General features: G+C 41.4%; 1 protein-coding gene across 1 annotated transcript in view; it reads right to left on the reverse strand.

Annotated features, from left to right (window-relative positions):
- LOC134353180 (transmembrane 9 superfamily member 2-like) overlaps positions 1 to 22,834 on the reverse strand; it is a 97,519-nt gene that overhangs the window by 26,794 nt on the left and 47,891 nt on the right. The window contains exons 11-15 of the mRNA XM_063061173.1: positions 17,295 to 17,414; positions 14,224 to 14,281; positions 4,384 to 4,543; positions 2,932 to 3,083; positions 1,268 to 1,379 (exon numbers count right to left, since the gene is read on the reverse strand). Coding sequence (XP_062917243.1) covers positions 1,268 to 1,379; positions 2,932 to 3,083; positions 4,384 to 4,543; positions 14,224 to 14,281; positions 17,295 to 17,414 — 602 coding nt within the window. The remainder of the gene's footprint in view (positions 1 to 1,267; positions 1,380 to 2,931; positions 3,084 to 4,383; positions 4,544 to 14,223; positions 14,282 to 17,294; positions 17,415 to 22,834) is intronic.

The following is a 22,834-nucleotide window of genomic DNA, read 5'->3' on the forward strand; positions in this document are numbered from 1 at the left end:
ACAGGCCCGGTGGCCCAGAATCTCGTGCTAACAATGAAGAGGGTCCAGCTCTACTGGTATGAAAGGTGATCGCAGAGTAAAAGATTCTCCGAAGGGTTGATTATTAAGGAGCTCCTCAGAGTGGAGCTCACTCGCACGCTTTCAGATGGCAAATCAAATGGCCTCCAAAACCAGAAGGCTCTCTTGAACATGGGCAAAAGCAGAGACTTCAGCAAATGTGACCTTACGGCACACTGTACAATCCGCAGCACGGCAGCATAGCGGTTAGCACAGCGCTATTACAGCTTGAGGCTTTGGACTTCAGTGTTCAGTCCCAGCGTACTCTGTAAGGACTTTCTGTACATCCTTCCCAGTGAATGAGTGGGTTTTCTCTGAGTAGTCCAGTTTCCTCCCACGTACTGGATAGGTTCATTGGTCATTGAAAATTGTACCGTGATTAAGTTACGATTAAATACGGGTTGTTAGGGGGTGCTGGGCAACACAGTTTGAAGGGCTGGAAGGGCCTATTCCACACTGAATCTCTAAATAAATAATTCTGAGCAAGACTTCTTTGTACATCATTCCCAATGCAACAGATCAGATGCCTCTGAACTCCTCGCTGTATCTGCCTCTGTCTCATGAATCACAGAGCCCTCTAATACAAATTCAATTTTGTACAAGTTTCTTCTCCCTATAAAGTCAAACCTCAAAGTTCCCCTCCTCCACTAATTTGCCATCTTTAAGCCATTCAGTGAGCCTATTTCCCTCAGGGATAGCAAGCAGACTCTCCTCCTCACAGCCCACTTTCCCACCAGGATTAGAACAGAAATAAACTTCACACTGTGGCCTATCACAGACAGAAAACTATAAATTCAACATACAATGAACCCAACACACATTCTCTGCAGACCTAGAAGATTAAAAATACAAATCTACAGAGATATTACTCAGGGCCTTGAGCTATATTATGAGCTCTTTTTGACTGCATATTTTTCTGAAATCACAACCATGTGCGTTATTTGTGCTACGTGCTGTGTGCAATGTGTTTTAAACCTTGGGCTTGGGGAGCACTGTTCTGTTTGACAATATTCATGTATGGTTGAGTGAAAATTAAACTTGTTGGTGCAGATTCACAGGTATTGTTAACTTGAGCAGAGAAATTTGGAGCAATAATCTTTCTGCGGGGCCAGGTGGCAGCAGGGCTGGGAGGTACAAACCTCTGCACAAAGGTGGAAGTGAAGCAGATCAGAGAACATATGGCATGGCACCGGGGCCGGCAGTTACAAACCTCTGCACAAAGGTGGAAGTAACAAAGCAGAATGGTAGCTTCTGAACAAGTGATGAGGAGAATGATGAAGACCAGGAATAGGAAACCAAACATGTAGTACATCTGATGAGACCTGCAACAGAATGAACACAATTACTACAGCAAATGGATGATATACAAGCCATCTGTAACAATGCACACACAGGAGGGCCTCAGCCCGAAACATCAGCTGTTCATTCCCCCGCATAGACGCTGCCTGCTCTGCTGAGCTCCTCCAGCATTTTGTGTGTGTTACTCTGGATTTTCAGCATCTATAGAATCTCCTGTGTTAATGACCTGTAACAATACAGCTGGGCACAATGCCTTGGATACAAAAACAACTGCAATTACTGATACTGGAAATCTCAAATAAACCAAGGAACACGGGGAAAGTAGAATGCATCAAGTCCCGCATAAACTGCCAAAAAGTCTTCAGAGGTAAAGCAACGTCTTTGAAGAAATAATGCTTGAAATTAAATGACCTTTTAGAAGATTCTGATGCTGTTTCGCTAACTTTCTCTAAAAAGATGCAGCAAATTTTAAATCTAAATCAATTACAGTAGAACTTCTAAACAGGCTGCAGTCTGCCATTTTACATTCAAATGAATGCTTGTGTAAACCTGTTACTCACAATGTTAAATTCAATTTAGATCATTCTTCCAACATGTTATGAGAAGCATCGGTCTTCGTTCTGGTGTAATGTTATCAACAAAATTGAAACTTTCAGTAAGATGACAGAGCACTAGGTTGCAGCAGCCTCTCCGGGTCCAACAAATGGTGCAAACGTGCATCTTAAACATTTTTCTCGTGGTGGCAAGATCCTAATTGACATCGGTAATGCAAAATGCTGCAAGTCTGGTTCATTTGTGAGACGGATGGTGGGGAAGCTGTGTGGCCTCGGCTGTTGCGTGGACCAGGAGGCCCTCATGCCACGATGTCGAAGGCAACGAAAACACAGGAGGCATCAGGTCCAGCAGAGGCCAGCAGTGGCACAGCTGGTAAAGCCATTGTCTCACAACTTCAGAGAGCTGCGTTCATTCCCAACCTTGTGTAGTCTGTGTGGAGTTTACTCGTTCTCCCTATAACCAGGAGCATTCTCTCTAGATGCTCGATTTGTCTCCAATATCCAAGCATGTACAGGTTTAAATGCCCGATGGAACCTACCCCCCGATGTGTTATTACCCCTCAGCCATGAGGCTTCTGAACCAGCATAGATAACTTCACTAACTCCAACACTGACTGAACTGATCCCACAACCTATGAGCTCACTCTCAAAGACTCTACAACTCACTTTCTCAATATTTATCACTTCGTTTTTGTAGTTGCAGTTTATTGTCGCTTGTTCGTTGGCTGTTTGTGTGTAAAAAACTAATCTCAGGGTTGTATATAGTGACATACACATACATTGGTAATAAATTTGTTTGAACCAAGGTGAACAGCAGACTCCGGGAAGTACTGACAGTACAGGGAGAAACTGTGGGATTAATACAAGACCACTGTAAATGGGTGGTTGATGGTCAGTATGGACTTGATGGGCCTGCTTCCCACAATGAGCTGAGCCAAGCCCAAGTGATGGGTCTGCCCTTCCCAAACCGAATGATGTATGGCTGAAAGCAGAACTGAATACAACTGAAACCTTAACTCACCAGATGCTGTTGAGAATAAAAAACAGTTGGATAAAGATGCACCCGAAGGGCAGGATGCCGCCCATGACGATCCCCGGTAATGGTTTTGTGAAGAAGGATTGTTCTGGAATTTGACGTGGGATCTGATTAGTGCGCACAGGGTGATCAATTGGCTGAAAAGGCAATATGCACCAAATTAATTACATATATCCAAAATCTGACAACTTATTATCATCCCGTTCAGTAGTCTGATGTCCTGCAAAGAGACAAACAAACCAAGGACTCTGTCTATACTGCCCACTGCCTCAGTAAAGCAGCCAGCAGAACCAAAGACCTATCCTACCCAGGCATTCTCTCTTCTCACACCAGCCAGAAGATAGATTATTGAACAAAGTTCTAGTATGATAAAATACTCCTTAACCTCACAACCTACCTTGTTCTGACCTTGCAACTTATTGTCTGCCTGTACTGCACTCTGTAATTTCATACTTTAATCTGTACTCTTGTTTGCCCTTGTACTACCTCAATGTACTTTTGTTGTAGTATGAGGGAAAACAGTGGCAGACTGCAAAATAAAGTGTAACACTTAAGAGTATGAACGTCATGCAAAACAAAGCTTTGCACTGGTCCTCACAACTGTAACAATAATAAACCTATTTACTATAAAACCCTTGAGCACAGAAATTGACAAATACTTCAAACTTTATTAGAGACTTCAATGTGTAGTTAAAATAGACCTGATTTAAGCAGAGTTTTGAACATGATCAGCCCTTATCTTTTATAAATGCATTTTATTTCACTTACTTGTTAGAAATGCAACAAGTACAATTGATAAAATCCCGCTTGACCATTCTCACCAAAATTTGTTTGTCAGCTTGGGAGATGTGGGGGAAAGTACGGAATGAATGAATCACCCTGTAGTACATGGTTGTGTGGTCTACAGCAATGCAGCCCTCCATAATACTGTCTGGCACACTGACCAACTTTGATTACAACTCCAAATTCCAAGGAGTCACTCCCCTTAAATGCTTGAAATTTAGAGGTAAAAAATTTAAAAATCTCTGCTGGGTAGTTACACAATCTCCTAACATGGCAACTCAGATGGCTACTCCAGGCACTCATTCAAAGGATTTACTTTGTAATCAGTATCTTGCTGGCTTTCCTGCAATCTTCATCACTTTGTTTTGGATATGTCGATCACCAATTTCAGGGAAAACCATAATTAAAAGAAATGATGAAAAGGATCCTTAGTGTCGGTTTTCTGTAACAGTTCCACTTTTTGGTTTAAACAAAGGAGTTTAATTTTCTGGCCAATTGCCCATCCTAATTCAATACATTCCTTTCACAAACATGGCTTCTCCCATGGCTCTACTCCATCAGAATTTATCTTTCCCAGTCTTGCAACTCCATGCACGGACAGCAAATCAACATTAAATTTCAGAGAACATCTGGAGTAACTATCATTAAACTCACCCTTTTCTTAAATCCAAAATAAGCGCCAACAAAAGTCAATGGTACCGAAATTCCAAACCACATCGCCAAGATTGCTACCAGTGTGCCGAAAGGAATGGCAGCAGATGATCCCTCGACCCAGAGGATGAGGTTGGTGATAAAGAAATCAATGAAAACAATTCTGTAAATGACAATAATGCATCGCAAGATCAACAGATTGTTTAATGTCATTTCAGGTACACAAGTGTAAAGGAGAACGAAATAATTGTTAATCTGGATCTCATGCAGCACAAAAATAAAACAAGATAAAGAACACATAATAAAAATGGCAATATAAATAAATATATAAGATAGTTTGTGCACATAGATTGACTGTATGTTTACAAAGTGACTAGGTACAGGAATGTCTATATACAATGGCATGCAAAAGTTTGGGCACCCCGGTCAAAATTTCTGTTACTGGGAATAGTTAAGTGAGTAGAAGATGAACTGATCTCTAAAAGTCATAAAGTTAAAGATGAAACATTCTTTTCAACATTTTAAGCAAGATTAGTGTATTATTTTTGTGTTGCACAGTTTTAGAGTGGAAAAAAGGAGCACCATGCAAGTTTGGGCACCCCAAGAGATCTGAGCTCTCAGATAACTTTTACCAAGGTCTCAGACCTTAATTAGCTTGTTAGGGCTATGGCTTGTTCACAATCATCATTATGAAAGGCCAGGTTATGCAAATTTCAAAGCCTTATAAATACCCTGACTCCTCAAACCTTGTCCCAACAATCAGCAGCCATGGGCTCCTCTAAGCACTCTGAAAATTAAAATAATTGATGCCCACAAAGCAGGAGAAGGCTATAAGAAGATCGCAAAGCGTTTTCAGGTAGCCGTTTTCTCAGTTTGTAATGTCATTAAGAAATGGCAGTTGGTTTTGACTTCCGGGTCATCAAGGGAATGGCGGCGTAAGGAAAAGGTCTCTCGACAAAAAAGAAGGTAAACTGCCCCAAAATCGAATTTAGACAAATACTTAATATTGCATTAATAAAAGGGGCAAGGATGATGTCTAAGAACAAGAATAAAAAGTCCGCTCCGAAGGCTGATAAACATAAAGAGATGCAGCAAGGCGAAGGGCCTAGCTCTCCCACGGCAAGCCAGGACGGAGATAATGAGGGGGAATCGGTGACTTTGTCTTTGATTCTCGGAGAGATTCGCGAGTTCCGACAAGATAACAGCAAACAGCTGGAAGATATTAAAGGAGAAATAGTAAAAACTAACTCGCGGATAGATGAAGCCGAAGCAAGGATTGTTGGAATTGAAGAGAAGCTACAAAATGCAGAGGAGGTGATAGCAGAAATGCTGGAGCTACAAGACCAACTCCAGTGGAAACTAATAGATCAAGGCGGCCGCTCGAGAAGGGAAAATGTGAGGATCTACAGAGTTCCCGAAGGAACCGAAGGTAAACCCGGATTGATGATTCCCTTCGTGGAGAAGCTGCTTAGAGAGAACCTTGATATACCGGCCGCAAAAGACCTACAGATAGAAAGGGCTCACCGTGCGTTGGCACCACAGCCTCCGGCAGGCACCCAGCCCAGATCGATTCTGATCAGATTTCTCAGTTACAGAATGAAGGAAGAGGTGCTTAAAAGAGCATGGCAAAAGAAAGGTTTCATGTGGAACAACTGCAAAATCAGTTTAGACCACGACTACGCACCGGGGATTCTTGCCAGACGGAAGGAATAGACGGAAGGAATATACGGAAACACGGAGAGTCCTGAAGGAAAACAACATCAGATTCCAGACCCTGTATCCAGCTCGGCTGAGAGTCTTTTACGACGAAGGGACAAAAACTTACACTATGGTGGAGGAGGCAACGTCGGACCTGGCGGACCGGGGACTACCTATTAAAGTTATCACCCAACCGGAGTCGCTACTGGAGAGGATTCGGCAGAAGTCGTGGCAGTTAGTGGGGCGAGGACGCTCCACTCGAACCAGAGTGTCAAACTACAAGGAAAAGCTGCAAATATTCAGACGCGAATGTACAGAGAATACAGATTAATTAAGAGAAATGACTGAAAAGAGTAAATCGGACTTAAAAGTAAAATGAAAACTGGTAACTGAAAATAACCTAGGCGGAATAACTTGAATGATAGCAATATGGTCGAGACATAAATAGGAGAAAATTCTCTATGATTATTCAAATTGCTGAGGGCCCTCTAACACAGGGTGAAGATAGAGGTTATCCCTCTGAACTGAGGCGGGTCGGTGCTCAGGCCTCACTGTGGGAAGTCGGGGAAAATTTTCAAATGTTATACGTTCAGAAATGTCTAGGGTGTGGTTATATGTCTTGGTTTACTGTTGAGAAGGGATTGCTTACTGTTTGGTTAGAAAAGGAGAGTGCTTTTTCTCTACTAGAGAAAAATGCAAACTGAATTGGTAAAAATAATTTCCTATAATGTTAATGGGGTTTTGAATCCAATTAAAAGAAATAAGATTATGTCTAAATTGAAAAAAGAGAGGGCACAAATAGCTTTCCTCCAGGAAACACATATGAGCCAATCTGAACATGGAAAATTAAAAAGAATGGGCTTCAAGCATGTATTTTATTCATCATATAAATTGAGTCACAAAAGAGGGGTAGCTACTTTAATATCAAGTACTCTTAATTATGAACATATTTCAGAGACTAGAGACAAAGAAGGACGGTTTGTAAAAATCACAGGAAGAATAGAAGGTACAGAAATAACACTGCTGAATGTTTATGCTTCTCCAGGTAGTGAATGGTCATTTTATAGACACATTTTTGACCTAATGGTCAGTTCTCGAGGGGTAGTAATTTGTGGAGGGGTTTTAATATTAGATTAAATTCTATATTAGATTCTTCAAGAATAGTTACTCAGAATAAACCTCTGACTCGGAAAGTGAATTCATTGATGGAGGAGTTGGGAATTATAGATGTCTGGAGGGAATTACACCCTACTAGTAAAGATTATACATATTACTCTTTCCCTCATTCAGCCTATTCAAGGATAGACTATTTCTTTATCTTTAATACAGATAGACTCAGGATAAAAAACTGTAATATTGCAACAATTGATCTGTCGGATCATAGCCCAGTTTCTATGTCTCTAATCCTGGAAAGGAAAATGAGGAAAACACTATGGAGGCTAAACTCACATATACTTAATAACCCAAAAGTAATGGAGAGATTAAGGGGAGAAATCAAAGAATATCTAGACCTTAATGACACGGGAGAAACATCACCAGTGATTTTATGGGATACATTGAAAGCTGTACTGAGAGGGAAAATTATTTCCATTACTACTCACATGAAAAAAATCAATGCACAAAAATTAGCAGACCTTCAAGGAAAATTAAAACAACTTCAAGTTGGAGATAGCAACAAAAGTAATTCAAATCGAAAACAGGAAATTAGGAAATTGCAAAGTGAAATTGATGATATTTATACGTTGGAAACTCAAAGAAATTTTCTTTACCTGAGACAAAAGAATTATGGAGTAGGAGGTAAATCAGCTAGATTATTAGCATATAAATTACGAAAACAACAAGCAGACAATACAATTCATAAAATAAAGAATCCAAAGACAAAGCTTGTGGAGAGTACAATAGGGAAAATTCAAGAGAGTTTTGAAACGTATTATCGAGAGCTGTACTCCCAACCCCGGGCCCCCAATGAGCCCTATATAGACAGTGTATTGAATTTTTTAGATCTACCTAAACTTACAGATTTACAAAATGAAAGTTTATTAGAACCAGTAACTGTCAAAGAACTGAACGTGGCCATCTCTAGGTTAAAGGCTGGAAAGTCCCCGGGTTCTGATGGGTTTACCTCAGAGTGGTACAAGTCCCTGAAGACACAGTTAGCCCCATTACTACTTAACACCTTTAATTGGATCGTGCAGAGAGGAGAAACTCCACCTTCCTGGAGAGAAACGATTATTTCAGTTATTCCTAAAGAGGGTAAAGATAAACTAGAATGTGGCAATTATCGGCCAATTAGTGTTCTTAATTTAGATTACAAACTATTTACATCTATATTAGCGCGCAGATTGGAAAAGCTTTTACTTGGCCTAATCCATTTAGACCAGACTGGATTTATTCAACGAAGATAAACACAGGACAACATAAGGAGAACTCTGCACATATTAGAACAGGTTAATAAGAACGAGACAGAGACAATGGTAGTAGGATTGGACGCTGAGAAAGCTTTTGATTCGGTTAGTTGGGCATTCCTATACAGAGTGTTAGGAAGATTCGGCTTTCAAGAAAGGTTTATTAAAGTAATTCAGACTCTGTATGACAGCCCAACAGCCCGAATTAAGATAAATGGGGACCTCTCTGACTCCTTCATTTTAGAGAGAGGCACTAGACAGGGATGCCCAATTTCTCCTCTCCTTTTTGCGCTATATATTGAACCACTTGCCCAACTAATAAGACAAAGCGAAATCGTAAAAGGTACTAAGGTGGCAGGGATTGAACAGAAAGTGGCGTTATTCGCAGATGATGTTTTGGTCTATCTGAGTGAACCAGAAAAATCATTTATAGGATTGTTTACACTGTTGGATGACTTTGGGAAAATATCAGGTTATAAAATAAATGTAAAGAAAACGCAGGTTATGTCCCTAAACTATACACCATCCAAAAAATTGCAGGATACACACGATCTTAAGTGGGAAGCTAAATCATTAAAATATTTAGGAATAACCCTGCCGAAGGATCTTTCAACACTGTCACAGGTAAATAATGGGCCATTAATCTCAGAGATAAAAGCAGATATGCATAGATGGAATCTTATCCCCTTTTCAAGTTTAAATTCAAGGATAAATACTATAAAAATGAATATTCTTCCTCGGTTATTATATCTTTTCCGTACTTTACCAGTGGAGGTGGATGATAATCAATTCAGGGAATGGGACAAATGGATTTCCCACTTCATTTGGCAAGGAAGGAAACCTAGAATTCGATATAACACCTTACAGTTAGGGAAGGAAAGAGGAGGTATGGTTCTTCCTTGCCTGAGAAATTATTTTTATGCCTCACAGATAACCCCTCTGTTATATTGGTGTAATAGGGAATATAAGGCTAGGTGGAAGGAAATAGAATTTGGATTAGTTGACAGTTTTCCTCTTCAGGCCTCAATAGCTGACAAAGGATTGATGGCCCAGTTGGAAAAATTTAATAATGCTTGGATAAATCTTACATTAAAAGTATGGCAGAAGGTGGTTAATTCATGTGGAATTAATAGCATGCTAAAACTCTTTAGATGGTGTGCATATGATACCGAATTCCTTCCCAACAGAGGAGATAAAAGATTTGAGCTATGGATAAAGAAAGGTCTTACAACCTACCTCTCATTTATAGATAAATGAGTATTACAAAGTTTCCAAATCCTGCAGGACAAACATGGCCTAGAACATAATGACTTTTTTAGGTACCTTCAAATACAAAACTATGTTAACCAGAGTTGTAGATATACAGACCTATCAACAGTAGAATTAGAATTTTTCAAGATTCTGAATTCGGCTTGCAGTTCAATACCTAGTAAATCAGTTTCTCGCCTATATAATGCACTCTCCCATGCTAAAAATGTAAATACACTGTATATTAAAGAGAAGTGGGAGAAAGAAGCAGGGTTGGTACTTTCAGAGGAGGCTTGGGGGAAAATCTGCAGCTTTCAATGGTCCTCGACTAATTCTTTGACTTGGAGAGAACATTGTTGGAAAAACATTATAAGATACTTCAAGACCCCATATCAGGAAAAATATAAAGATACAAATGTGATGTGTTGGAGAAGGTGCGGCTCCAAGGAGGCAAATCATTTTCATATTTTCTGGGATTGCCCTAAATTAAGTCTATTTTGGGAAGGTATTCATAGAACATTAGTTAAGGTACTTAGGTCCCAGATACCTCTGAACTTTGAGACGCTCTATTTGGGGCATGTATTGTTCCTTGAACAGAAGGAAGATATAAAGTTGCTGCAGGCCCTCTTAGCGGCAAGTAAGAAATCAATCACTAGAAAATGGCTAAATCCAATACCACCTACATTAGAAGATTGGTACGAAATTATCTTGGAAATATTTAAAATGGAAAAGTTGACCTACTCCCTGAGAACTCAAAAAGAAACATTTTATCAAATCTGGAATAAATGGATTGAATATATAACCCCAATGCGAGCAGACTTTAGATGACTCTCCTAATGATTTATATTGCTCTTCTCATCAACACAGTAATATTGCTAACGTAAGCACCCCTAGTCTAAATGTTTGTTGTTTTTTTTTGGAAAATAGAGAATTAACACAAGTAAAGGGAAAGATTTGGGAAAGGGATAAAAAAAAATGAAAAAATTAAGTAAATAAGTACATAGGGATTGGATAATTATGTCTGCGGGCAGGAACAAGCACGAACAAATTGGGATATAAACACCTACAATGGTTGGTATATAGGCTTGTATGCAACATTTTGGACCAGTGGAAATGGTCCAGAAGGGTTGTATGGAAACTATTATTACCATTTTTCTTAACAACTAATTTCATTACTTAGCCTAATAGGTTAGACTTACCACAGTACATAACTATCTATTTAAATGTTTATTTTGCTTTTATATCATTTCAATGTGTACTTAAGAATGTATAAATAATTGTAGTTTTATACATATAAAAAAATGGAAAAGGTTATATGTGTGAAAAAAGTACATGATAATTGTGAACTCCTTATCCAAATAAAAATAAAATTAAAAAAAAAAAAAAAATGGCAGTTAAAAGGAATGGTGGAGGTCAAGTTGAGGTCTGGAAGACCAAGAAAACTTTCCGATAGAACTGCTCTTAGGATTGCTAGAAAGGTAAATCAAAACCCCCGTTTGACTGCAAAAGACCTTCAGGAAGATTTAGCAGACTCTGGAGTGGTGGTGCACTGTTCTACTGTGCAGCAACACCTGCACAAATATGACCTTCATGGAAGAATCATCAGAAGAAAACCTTTCCTGCCTCCTCACCACATAAATTCAGCGTTAGAGTTTGCAAAGGAAAAACAAGCCTGATGCATTTTGGAAACAAGTCCTGTGGACTGATGAAGTTAAAATAGAACTTTTTGGCCACAATGAGCAAAGGTATGTTTGGAGAAAAAAGGGTGCAGAATTTCATGAAAAGAACCCCTCTCCAACTGTTGAGCACGGGGGTGGATCGATCATGCTTTGGGCTTGTGTTGCAGCCAGTGGCAGGGGGAACATTTACTGGTAGAGGAAAGAATTAATTCAATTAAATACCAGCAAATTCTGGAAGCAAACATCACACCATCTGTAAAAAAGCTGAAGATGAAAGGAGGATGTTTCCCACAACAGGATAATGATCCTAAACAGACCTCAAAATCCACAATGGACTACCCCAAGATGCGCAAGCTGAAGGTTTTGCCATGACCCTCAGTCCCCTGACCTAAACATCATCGAAAATCTGTGGACAGACCTCAAAAGAGCAGTGCATGCAAGACAGCCCAAGAATCTCACAGAACTAGAAGCCTTTTGCAAGGAAGAATGGGCAAAAATCCCCCAAACAATTGAAAGACTCTTCGCTGGCTACAGAAAGCGTTTACAAGCTGTGACACTTGTCAAAGGGGGTGTTACTAAGTACTGACCATGCAGGGTGCCCAAACTTTTGCTTCGGGCCCTTTTCCTTTTTTGTTATTTTGAAACTGTAAAAGATGGAAATAAAAAAGTAATCTTGCTTAAAATATTAAAGAAATGTGTCATCTTTAACTTCATGCCTTTTGGAAATCAGATCATCTTTTACTCACTTAGCTATTCACAGTAACAGAAATTTTGTCCGGGGTGCCCAAACTTTTGCATGTCACTGTATATAGTGAATCTGAGAGGAATGATAAAGTCGTGGTAGCTGGGGATTAGTGAGTGGAGGCGTTGATCAGCCTTACTGCTTGGAGAAAGTAACTCAATCTTAAATGTAGGATTACCCACCTGAACGGGTTAAAAACCAAAGGCTTCACAGTTACACATTTTGCACTTGTATACAATGAACCAGACTGATTCAGGATCCCACAAAATTAATGACAAACTCTGAAGAGGAAAGGTAGAAAGGAAATCTTACCTTGTTCAGGTTTAATGTTTGCTTAACCAGAATAGCACAACAGAGAGAAAAGGAAGCTTCACATATATTTTTTCAAATCTAGAGATACAGCGCAATACAGGCGCTTCTGGCCCACTGAGCCACACCACCCAGCAACCGACCAACTTAACCTTCCTCTAACCACAGGTCCATAACATGTCGGAACAGAATTACGCCTTTTGGCCCATCAAGTCTGCTCTGCCAATCAATCATGGCTGATCCTTTTTTCCCCTCCTCAACCCCATTACCCAGCCTTCTCCCCATAACTTTTGATGCCATGTTCAATCAAGAACCTACTAATCTCTGCCTTAAATACATCCAATGACCTGGCCTCCACAGCTGCCCGAGGTAACAGATTCCAATGACAAATTAACCTACTAACCCATAGGTCTTTGGTCTTCCTTCAGTGGGAGGAAACTGGAGTATCCGGAGGAAACCCACGTGGTCACATGGAGAACATACAAACTCCTTTCAGAGGATGCCAGAATTGAACTCCAAACTCTGATGTGCCAAGCTGTAATAGCACTGCTCTAATTAGTACACTGCCCTGGCATCAGTTTTGATTTTTCATTACAAATGCACAGGATTTTTAAAACTCTCCACCGTCTCAATACTATATTGCAGTTCCCGAGGGCAAGTTATTATCCGGTTCTCAGTTTAAATGTTTGTGTGCATGTAAATGAGTGATGTGAAGACTGCGGGCTGGTGGAACTCAAGTAGCTTAGTGTTGCTGCTTCACATATCCAAGTTAGTGATCCTGGTCTGACAGGAGCTATGCAACATTACAAAGTATTAAACAAAACAAGCTCCGACTGAATGCATTCAAAGTCATATTTACCCTAAAATGCATCACTAACTAGAGACTTTGCCTACGACTTGTAACATGAATTCAAACAAATTATACATTAACTCAGAACTCGGCACACTAATCAAGAATAAATTAGTTGTTCAGGCAGCATCTATGGAGAGGAATAAGCAGTCTATGTTTCAGGCCAAAACCCTATGAGTACTCAGCCCGATATGTCAGTGTTGTGTCTCTGTGTTATGGTTAAGAGCAATTTGGACAAGTATATGACAGGGATACAGTGGAGGGATACATGTAGACCGTGTATAAAGATGTTTTTGAAAGATGAATATATTTATCACACTGAAATGCATCACCAACATGTCATGTCCAGAACTCAGTGACCCACTGACTAATGTGCAGACAGATGGGATGATTTGGATTGGCACCGTGTCCAGCATGGACATTGTGGGCTGAATGGCCTGTTCCTGTATGCCATTATGTTTTTCCCAGCTCCTGCTCAGGAGAGGCTCACCCCACTGAGGGATCCCACCTTTGTCACGCTCACATTTATTGCTGTTGTTCCTGATGCAGGAGATACGTTGTTCAGCGCACACAACACCAGAGAAACTCACAGGTCAGGAAGCATCTATGGAGGGTAATGACAGGCAACTTTTCAGGCTGAGACCCTTCATCAGGACATGGCTTGAAACATCAACCATTTATTCCCTTTCATAGATATTGCCTGAACTGCTGAGTTCCTCCAGCACTTTGTGTGTGTTACTCTGGATTTCCAGCATCTGCAGAATCTCCTGTGTTTACAAATTACGTTACTTTTATTTAAGTTTTACCCATTATCCTTCCCATAAAATGATTACATTGATGAAGTATGTGCACCAAAATATAATGGTTAAACACAAATTCTATTGTTACAAAAACATGCTGGCAAGTACTAACCCAGGACAAAGGAAAGAAGTCAAGAGAACATTGGTTTTCCATTTCTCACCACCGAATGCTGCGGGAAAAAACACAATAGTTAATCAAAATATTGGTAGATATTTGAAACCTGGTTCTTTTTATTGCCTTGAGCAAGAACATCTGACCACAAGACATAGGAGCAGAATTAGGCTATACGGTCCATCTGGTCTCAACCTCATTCTCCCATCTTCTCTCTATAACCTTTGATGCCCTGACTAATCAAGTACCTATCAAACTCTGCTTTAAATATACTTAAGGACTTGGCTTCCACAGCCACTGTAGCAATGAATTCCAGATTCACTACCCTCTGGCTAAAGAAATTCCTCATCTCTGTTCTAAATGAATGTCCCTCTATTCAGAGGGCACAGCCTCAGGTCCTAGACTCGCCGACTTTCACAAAACATCCTCTCCACAGCCACTCTACCTAGGCCTTTCAATATTCGATAGGTTTCAATGAGATCCCTTATTCTTCTAAACTCCATTGACTACAGACCTACAGCCATAAGACGCTCCTCATACATTAACCATTTCATTTCCAGAATCATTCTTGTGAACCTCCTCTGCACTCTCTCCAATGTCAGCACACTTTTCTTATATAAGGGGCCCAAAACTGTTCACAATATTCCAAGTGTAGTCTGACGAATGCCTGCTAAAGCCTCAGCTTTTGGAGTTGAGAATACCAAGCATCTTCACAATTTTCATTTCTGACTTTTGCTGTTTGTTTTGGGGTGTGGAACTCTTCCCCTTGTCAAGGTCGACTACAATAAACAAGGTCTGCATAAGTTTGTTGCTTTTATGGGCAGTGCTCAATCACCGAAGGAAGTTCTAACCCAGACACTACCATGTTTGTCATTACTAAGGTCAAATGTCACTCTTACAAAATACATCCAGTGGTCATTTTAGTAGGTATAGCTGTACACCCGCTCGTTAATGCAAATATCTAATCAATCAATCATGTGGCAGCAACTCAGTACATAAAAGCATATAGACGTGGTCAAGAGGTTCAGTTGTTGTTCAGACCAAACATCAGAATGGGGAAGAAATGTGACCTGAGTGACTTCGACTGTGTTGCAGACAGATTGTTGATGCCAGACAGGATGGTATCTCAGAAACTAATTTCCTGGAATTTTCATGAAAAACCAGTCTCTAGAGTTTACAAAGAATAGTGTGAAAAACAACAAAAGTATCCAGTGAGTGGGGGTCCTGTGGGTGAAAACACCTTGTTAATTTGAGAGGTTAGAGGAGAATGGCCAGACTAGTTAAAGCTGACAGGAAGGCAACAGTAACTCAAATAACCACATGTACAACAGTGATGTGCAGAAGAGCATCTCTAAACGCACAACACGTAAAACCTTGAAGTGAATGGGTTACAGCAACAGAAGACCACAAACATACACTCATTGGCCACTTTATCAGGTACAGGAGGTACCTAATAAATTGACACTGAGTACATATATCAAAAAGATACTCAAACTGATATCCCACCAAAAACAACAGACATGTAAAACATAGGCTGCAGAAATATTCTGAAGCCCTGAGGTGTAAGCTACAGTGAGAAACTGAAATTTAACATCTAACAAAAGCAGTAGATTCCAGTGAGTGGGGATTGTGCACTTAGATCTTAAGGTAACTTCTCAGTTTTGTTACATATAAAAGAGGGCTTTCAAATAAAATGGAGTTCTTGTAATCGTACTCCCATTTTGTTGTTTTGTTTAAACAGTTCATGTAATCAGATAGGTTGATGGAACAGATAAAAGGAAGGGCCAAGTCTGGTGTTCAGTTTAACCAGCCTAAAGGCTGCTTTCATCATGAACAAGGTTTTGCAAGTGTACGCCCACAGCTGTTTTATAAGTTTTCATCTCAGAGAATCTGTGGTGGAGAATTTCCCTCCCACTCCCAAAGCAGAAAACAGAGGTAAAACTAACCACTAGAAATGGAAATGGTATAGAAGCAGAAAGCAAAACAACATCCAACTGGAGAGATTTTATAGGGTAGATAGGGAAAGATTACGTCCCCTTGGAAAAACATACAGTAATGAGAATGGCACACTAAAATTGCTAATATTGGAAATATAGAAGTGGGGTTAGGAGAAGTTGATGTCAATTACCAGTCACATTGTGGAAATAGACCCAGATGCAGACAAAAACAGTAAATGAAGGACATCTTACACAATGGATTCAGGTTATTCAATTGTAATGAGCTGTATCTTGTGGGAACTGTCCCAGTGCCCCTGTCTGGCCCTATCTGCCTGCACTGGCGGCAAAGTGGCACATTGCCAAGCCTCTCCACCCAAGTAAGGAACAGTATAAAGAATGGCACTAAAGTTCAGGCAGCAGAGAAGCCCCGTTACTAATGCACAGACATATGATGATGCTGGAATGGACTGGAGCTGGGGGCGTGTGGTGGTGGTAGGGATGCAATCAATTGTGCTGTAAACACTAATAATGCATTTTTAACAGATTTTTAATACCTCTGACATCATCTCAAAGTATCAATTTCAAATAAATGAAATAAAACAAAGATGAAAAGACAAGAGGTCAATAAGTTAGAAGCAGGGCAGAATATTACTGCAAAACAATGGAGTCTTTTCTCTCCTGTATCACCAGTGAAATCAGTGACATGTCAAACTCTGAACAGACTTTGAGATAATTGGTTGCATATTCTACAGAATGAAGACCAGAACCTTGCAGATGCCAGACCAAATCTGAGATCTTGAATATCTAAAAATAGGCATCCATTGCAGCATCAAATGTGACAGAAAATTAAAGTGGTTTTGGAACAGAATGAGTCAGCACGATGCCTTTTTTTTAAAAAATTACTGCAAACTCCATTCCACCAACCCTCAGTTGCACACCTGCAGAGAAAGCCTCACATCCGTACTGCCACATTAATGGCTGAGCACCCTATAAAAGCCCAGTATCTGTCAACATTTTACGTAACATAGATCAGTTTAAAAACCCTTTACATCTTTGCATTCTCCACAAAGTGAGACTGATTCACTACAACAACGGTATAGTCAAGAACAAATAGCTACTTAAAGCATGACTTACTCTTGTACATTCGAGCAGAAACATATCCTGCAGGTGTTCCTAACAAGACCCAGAGGACAACAGCACAGGTCATCAGTGCTCCTCGGTTTGCCGGAGAAAGGAACCCAAGACATGCGAGGACTAAAGGGAAAGAGAAAGAGGAACGTGTCAATGTGCAGAAAGACACCACCAGTGTCTCCCTTACCCAATCACTACAGAAGAGTTCAACACCCTAGAGGAAAGCTCAGTTTTGTCCATCCACTTCGAACAGTGGTGATCAGACTGTATAATTGTTATTGTCTGTACAGTTTAACAATTTCTCTGTTTGTATTTTTATATAGCTACCTATATGCACGTAATTGTTTAGTATGTCCCCCTGTATTCACAGTATGTATATGCAATTGTTCAGTGAGTCCCCTAGTGGTTACAGTTATTTGTCTGATTCTGGAAGCTTCTTTGGCATCACATTATCTGAATACGTACGATCTAATAGTTGACTCTAATCTACAAAATTGAATGGAATGTCTCTTATCTAACTAAACTCATTGCCCCACCATCTTTTTCCCCCCTTTCTTTGTTCTTAGACTCTGGCTACTGTCCATTCCAAATTTTCTTTGTTCTGTTAGCACTTAATAAAATGACCATGAAGCAACATGTTTTATGCCTTTTTCCTGACACCCAGAAGAACCTTGGATCAAAAACATTGGAATCTAACATCAAGCAATAATTTGACTTTTTTTTCTCATTAATGTTTTACTTCCAGTCAAGATGGCACCAGTGAAAAATTCCTCAGGTGACATCTTCCACACAGCCATATCCCTTCAATTATTTCACTCCTCTACATCTTCTGCTTGTTCCTTTTGTCTTGATTGTGTTTTGGAAACTGTTGAAAACTTGTGATGTGTAGCTTGGAATTCGATCAACAGATCTAGTGCTCTGCTCTCCCCCAGAGAGGACTGACAGCACGAGCTGCCTCATGGAGAAGACTAAATGGAGTCCCACAAAAGACCGAGAGTACGAGCTGCCTCATAGAGACAGCACAGAGTCAAGAACAACTCAATTTTGAAGCTTCGAGGTGAATATGAAGGAGGTCAGCGATTGTTCTCCATGGAGGCCACAGGGTCGATGGTGGTCAGGATGGCAGCGTTCATGCCCGGCATGGCAATTGCTCTTCATAGGACTGAGATCTTTTGGCCACTCTCCTCGATGCTGATCGGAGGATGTTTTTTGAAAATCTGAAATTTATGTGATTATTGGACTGTAGCTATATTGGTCTCCTTCAGTTTTCCATTTTTTTTTCCTCTTGCTGCCAAATGGCAGGTGGGCAATAAGTTACTTTTTGTTCAAGGGTGGAGTTGAGGATTTGGGATCTGATGCTCTTGTTGGTGTTTTTCTGTGTGGATGATTGTTTTTTTGTCTGTGAGAGAAGGGGTTGGGGGTTTGGTACCATTGTCACTGTTCTTTTCTGAGAGGGAGGGGTTGGGGGTTTGATGTCCTAGCTGCTGTTTTTTGAGCAGGCGATCTGTTAGTTCTTGTGCAAGCGAGGGGGTTGGGGGTCTGGGGTTTGGTGTTCCAGTTGCCATTTTCCATGTGGGCGATGCTAGTTTTTTGTGGGAGGAAGTGGGTGGGGGCAGCTTAGGGTTTGCAAATTTTGTTTCTTTTTCTTTTTCACTGGGGGGGGGAATCGAAGTCTCTTCTTTCAGCAAATTCCATGGTCTTCTGTATTTCATGGCTACCTGGAGAAGATGAATATCAGAGCTGTATTGTATATGCATACTTTAAAAATATAACGAACCTTTGAACCTTTTCATGAGCACTGATTTCTCCAGGAACTCATTCAATATCAGCAGAATGAAGATGAGAGTATCTATAGAGATAACTGTGGAGGTAACCCATTCCGCTTTGCAATATACTGTCACAGAAGACACTCAGCTGCACTTTCCACCCTTTGTTCTTCACAACTGAGCTAATTACCATTGATTTCCATTATTTTTAACCAGTAACTTCAGATCTGAGTGATTTACTTTGAGTTATATTTAAAAGAACTCCATTGCCATGAACTAGTCTCATCCTCTGCACCAATACTGTCTGCTTTCAGCTACAACAGGAATAACAAAACTTTAAGACACATTCAAACTCCTTCAACATTCAACCTGATTTAAACCTCTTTGAATCAAAGATCCACAAGAAGATGGCACCAGCAACCATGGACAACATTCTCCAGAAAATGACGCACAAAACTCTTTCTTTCTCTTCTTTTATGCCTTCTTTTTCTTTCAAATATGGTTCTGGTACTGTTGCACCCTGTGATCTATAATTTGATGGAGTGATTTTGGGCCATTTGAGCAATCTGGCACTTGTCTCCAAGAAGATTCTGGGAGGCGAGTGGCCTCGAAGCCAAGAAGCATAAAGATGGGACGTGTGCCCATGATCAACTCCATTTCTCGCCAATCTCGCTGATTAAAGCACCGAGAAGATTGAAAACACCGAGACGGGTGCAGAAGGCGAGCAAGTGTTCAGTGCCATCTACCAGCTTCTCACTCGCTGCTGCCAGAGGAAGGTGTCTGCATATGGCGGTCTCTCTCTCCCCCCCGCCCCCACCCACTGCTCCCGAGGGAAGGCATCTGCGTTTGAATGGTCTCTCCCTCCCTCGATGCTGTCAGAGGCTGGTTCCAAAGTTCTCGGTCTACAGCTTGTGGATTGGACTGTAGTTCCTGGTTGCTCCTTTCTCTGTTGCTAATTTGCTATTTTTGGGTAACTTTGAATCGTGGCAGCCTTCAGATAATGAGCGTTGAGCTGAAAGTGAATATGGACTCTTCGATCTTGTGTTTTTGTTTGTTCTTTCACGTTGCTATTTCTGCAATTTTTTTGCACAGGGGTTTGCTGTTCTTGTTGCCATTTGCACTATTACTTTTTTTGTGGTGTCGGAGTTGACATTCTTGTTGCTGTTTATGTGATTTGTTTTTTCTGCGCGGCGGGGGGAATAGTTTGATGGGTTCCATGGTTTTCTTTGTTTTGTGACTGTGGAGAGATGAATCTCAGAGCTGTGTGATGCATACATACTTTGATAATAAATGTACTTTGAATCCTTTGATCCTTTGCCCTTCCTACTGTGCCCCCTACCAAACTACTTGAAATACCACACTGAAGTTTATCCAATCTTGCGAACTATTCCAGAAAAGCAAGCAATAATTCAAAAACATGAGCAATACAGGTTTCCCCCCCATCCGAAGGTAGAGCGTTCCTATGAAACGGTTCGTAAGTGAGATGTCGTAAAGCGAAGAAGTACCATTTATTTATATGGGAAATTTTTGTGAGCGTTCGCAGACCCAAAAATAATCTACCAAATCATGCCAAGTAACACATAAAACCTAAAATAACAGTAACATATAGTAAAAGCAGGAATGACATGATTAATACACAGCCTATATAAAGTAGAAATACTTTTCCACAATCATTGCCAGCACTGTTCGCTGAAGCGAAAGTCTCACGCAACCGCTCTCGGCAGAAAATCTCACGCAAGCACTCTCCACAGAAACACGGCGCAAGCGCTCTCCCGTAAACCTTTAAGCTATGAAGCTGCCAAATCATACCAAATAACACGTAAAAATACACAGCCGATATAAAGTAGAAATAATGTATGTACAGTGTAGTATCACTTACCGGAATCGGGACAGCGCCGAGCACACTGATGATGTGTTTTAAGGTGATAGACTGGCAGGCACTCTGTGAGCCACATGGAGAGGATATTGATGGGCTCACAGAGTGCATCACTGATTACATCAACTTCTGTGTGGACTGCAATCTTCCGACAAGAACTGTCCTTTGTTATTCAAATAACAAGCCATGGGTGACAAAGGACATTAAGGACATCCTGAACACTAAAAAGAGGGTGTTTAGAGATGGAAATAGGGAGGAGCTGAGGGCAATACAGAGTGACCTGAAAGCCAGGATCAGGGAGGCTATAGACAGGTACAGGAGGAAGCTTGAGTGGAAACTCCAGCAGAACAACATGAGAGTGGTCTGGAGGGGGATGAGGACCATCACTGGGTTCCAGCAAACTAGCAACAGAGGAGCGGAAGGCAGTGTGGACAGGGCCAATGAACTTAACCTGTTCTTTAACAGATTTGACAGTGTGGCCCCTCTCATCCCACACATGAGCCACCTGCTGTCGGCCCCCAACCAACACGTATTCAACTCTCCCCTCCTACCCCTCCTCACAGGCCCCCACCCTGCTTTCATGACTATACCACTTCCCCACACGAAACCACCACGGTGGGCTTCACAGCTCTACAGGTGAAAAGACAGCTCAAACGTCTCAACCAAGCAAGGCTGCAGAACCAAATGGTGTCAGTACCAGGGCGCTCAAAGCCTGTGCCCCTCAGCTATATGGAGTACTTCACCATGTATTCAACCTGAGCCTGAGGCTCCGGAGAATTCCTGTATTGTGGAAGACATCCTGCCACGTCCCTGTGCCGAAGACGCCGCACCCCAGCGGCCTCAATGACTACAGACCGGTGGCATTGACCTCCCACATCATGAAGACCCTGGAGAGACTTGTTCTGGAGCTGCTCCGGCCTATGGTCAGGCCACACTTAGATCCCCTCCAGTTCGCCTACCAGCCCCGACTAGGAGTTGAGGATGCCATCGTCTTCCTGCTGAACCATGTCTACGCCCACCTGGACAAGCCAGCGAGCACTGTGAGGGTCATGATTTTTGACTTCTCCAATGCATACAACACCATCCGCCCTGCTCTGCTGGGGGAGAAACTGACAGCGATGCAGGTGGATGCTTCCCTGGTATCATGGATTCTTGATTACCTGACTGGCAAACCACAGTATGTGTGCTTGCAACACTGTGTGTCCGACAGAGTGATCAGCAGCACTGGGGCTCCACAGGGGACTGTCTTGTCTCCCTTTCTCTTCACCATTTACACCTCGGACTTCAACTACTGCACAGAGTCTTGTCATCTTCAGAAGTTTTCGGATGACTCTGCCATAGTTGGATGCATCAGCAAGGGAGATGAGGCTGAGTACAGGGCTACGGTAGGAACCTCTGTCACATGGTGTGAGCAGAATTATCTGCAGCTTAATGTGAAAAAGACTAAGGAGCTGGTGGTAGACCTGAGGAGAGCTAAGATACCGGTGACCCCTGTTTCCATCCAGGGGGTCAGTGTGGACATAGTGGAGGATTACAAATACCTGGGGATACGAATTGACAATAAACTGGACTGGTCAAAGAACACTGAGGCTGTCTACAAGAAGGGCCAGAGCCATCTCTATTTCCTGAGGAGACTGAGGTAACATCTGCCGGACGATGCTGAGGATGTTCTACAAGTCTGTGGTGGCCAGTGCTATCATGTTTGCTGTTGTGTGCTGGGACAGCAGGCTGAGGGTGGCAGACACCAACAGAATCAACAAACTCATTCGTAAGGCCAATGATGTTGTCGGGATGGAACTGGACTCTCTCACGGTGGTGTCTGAAAAGAGGATGCTGTCTAAGTTGCATGCCATCTTGGTCAATGTCTCCCATCCACTACGTAATGTACTGGTTGGGCACAG

This window comes from Mobula hypostoma, chromosome 10 (assembly GCF_963921235.1).
Source record: "Mobula hypostoma chromosome 10, sMobHyp1.1, whole genome shotgun sequence".
NCBI lineage: Eukaryota > Metazoa > Chordata > Chondrichthyes > Myliobatiformes > Myliobatidae > Mobula > Mobula hypostoma.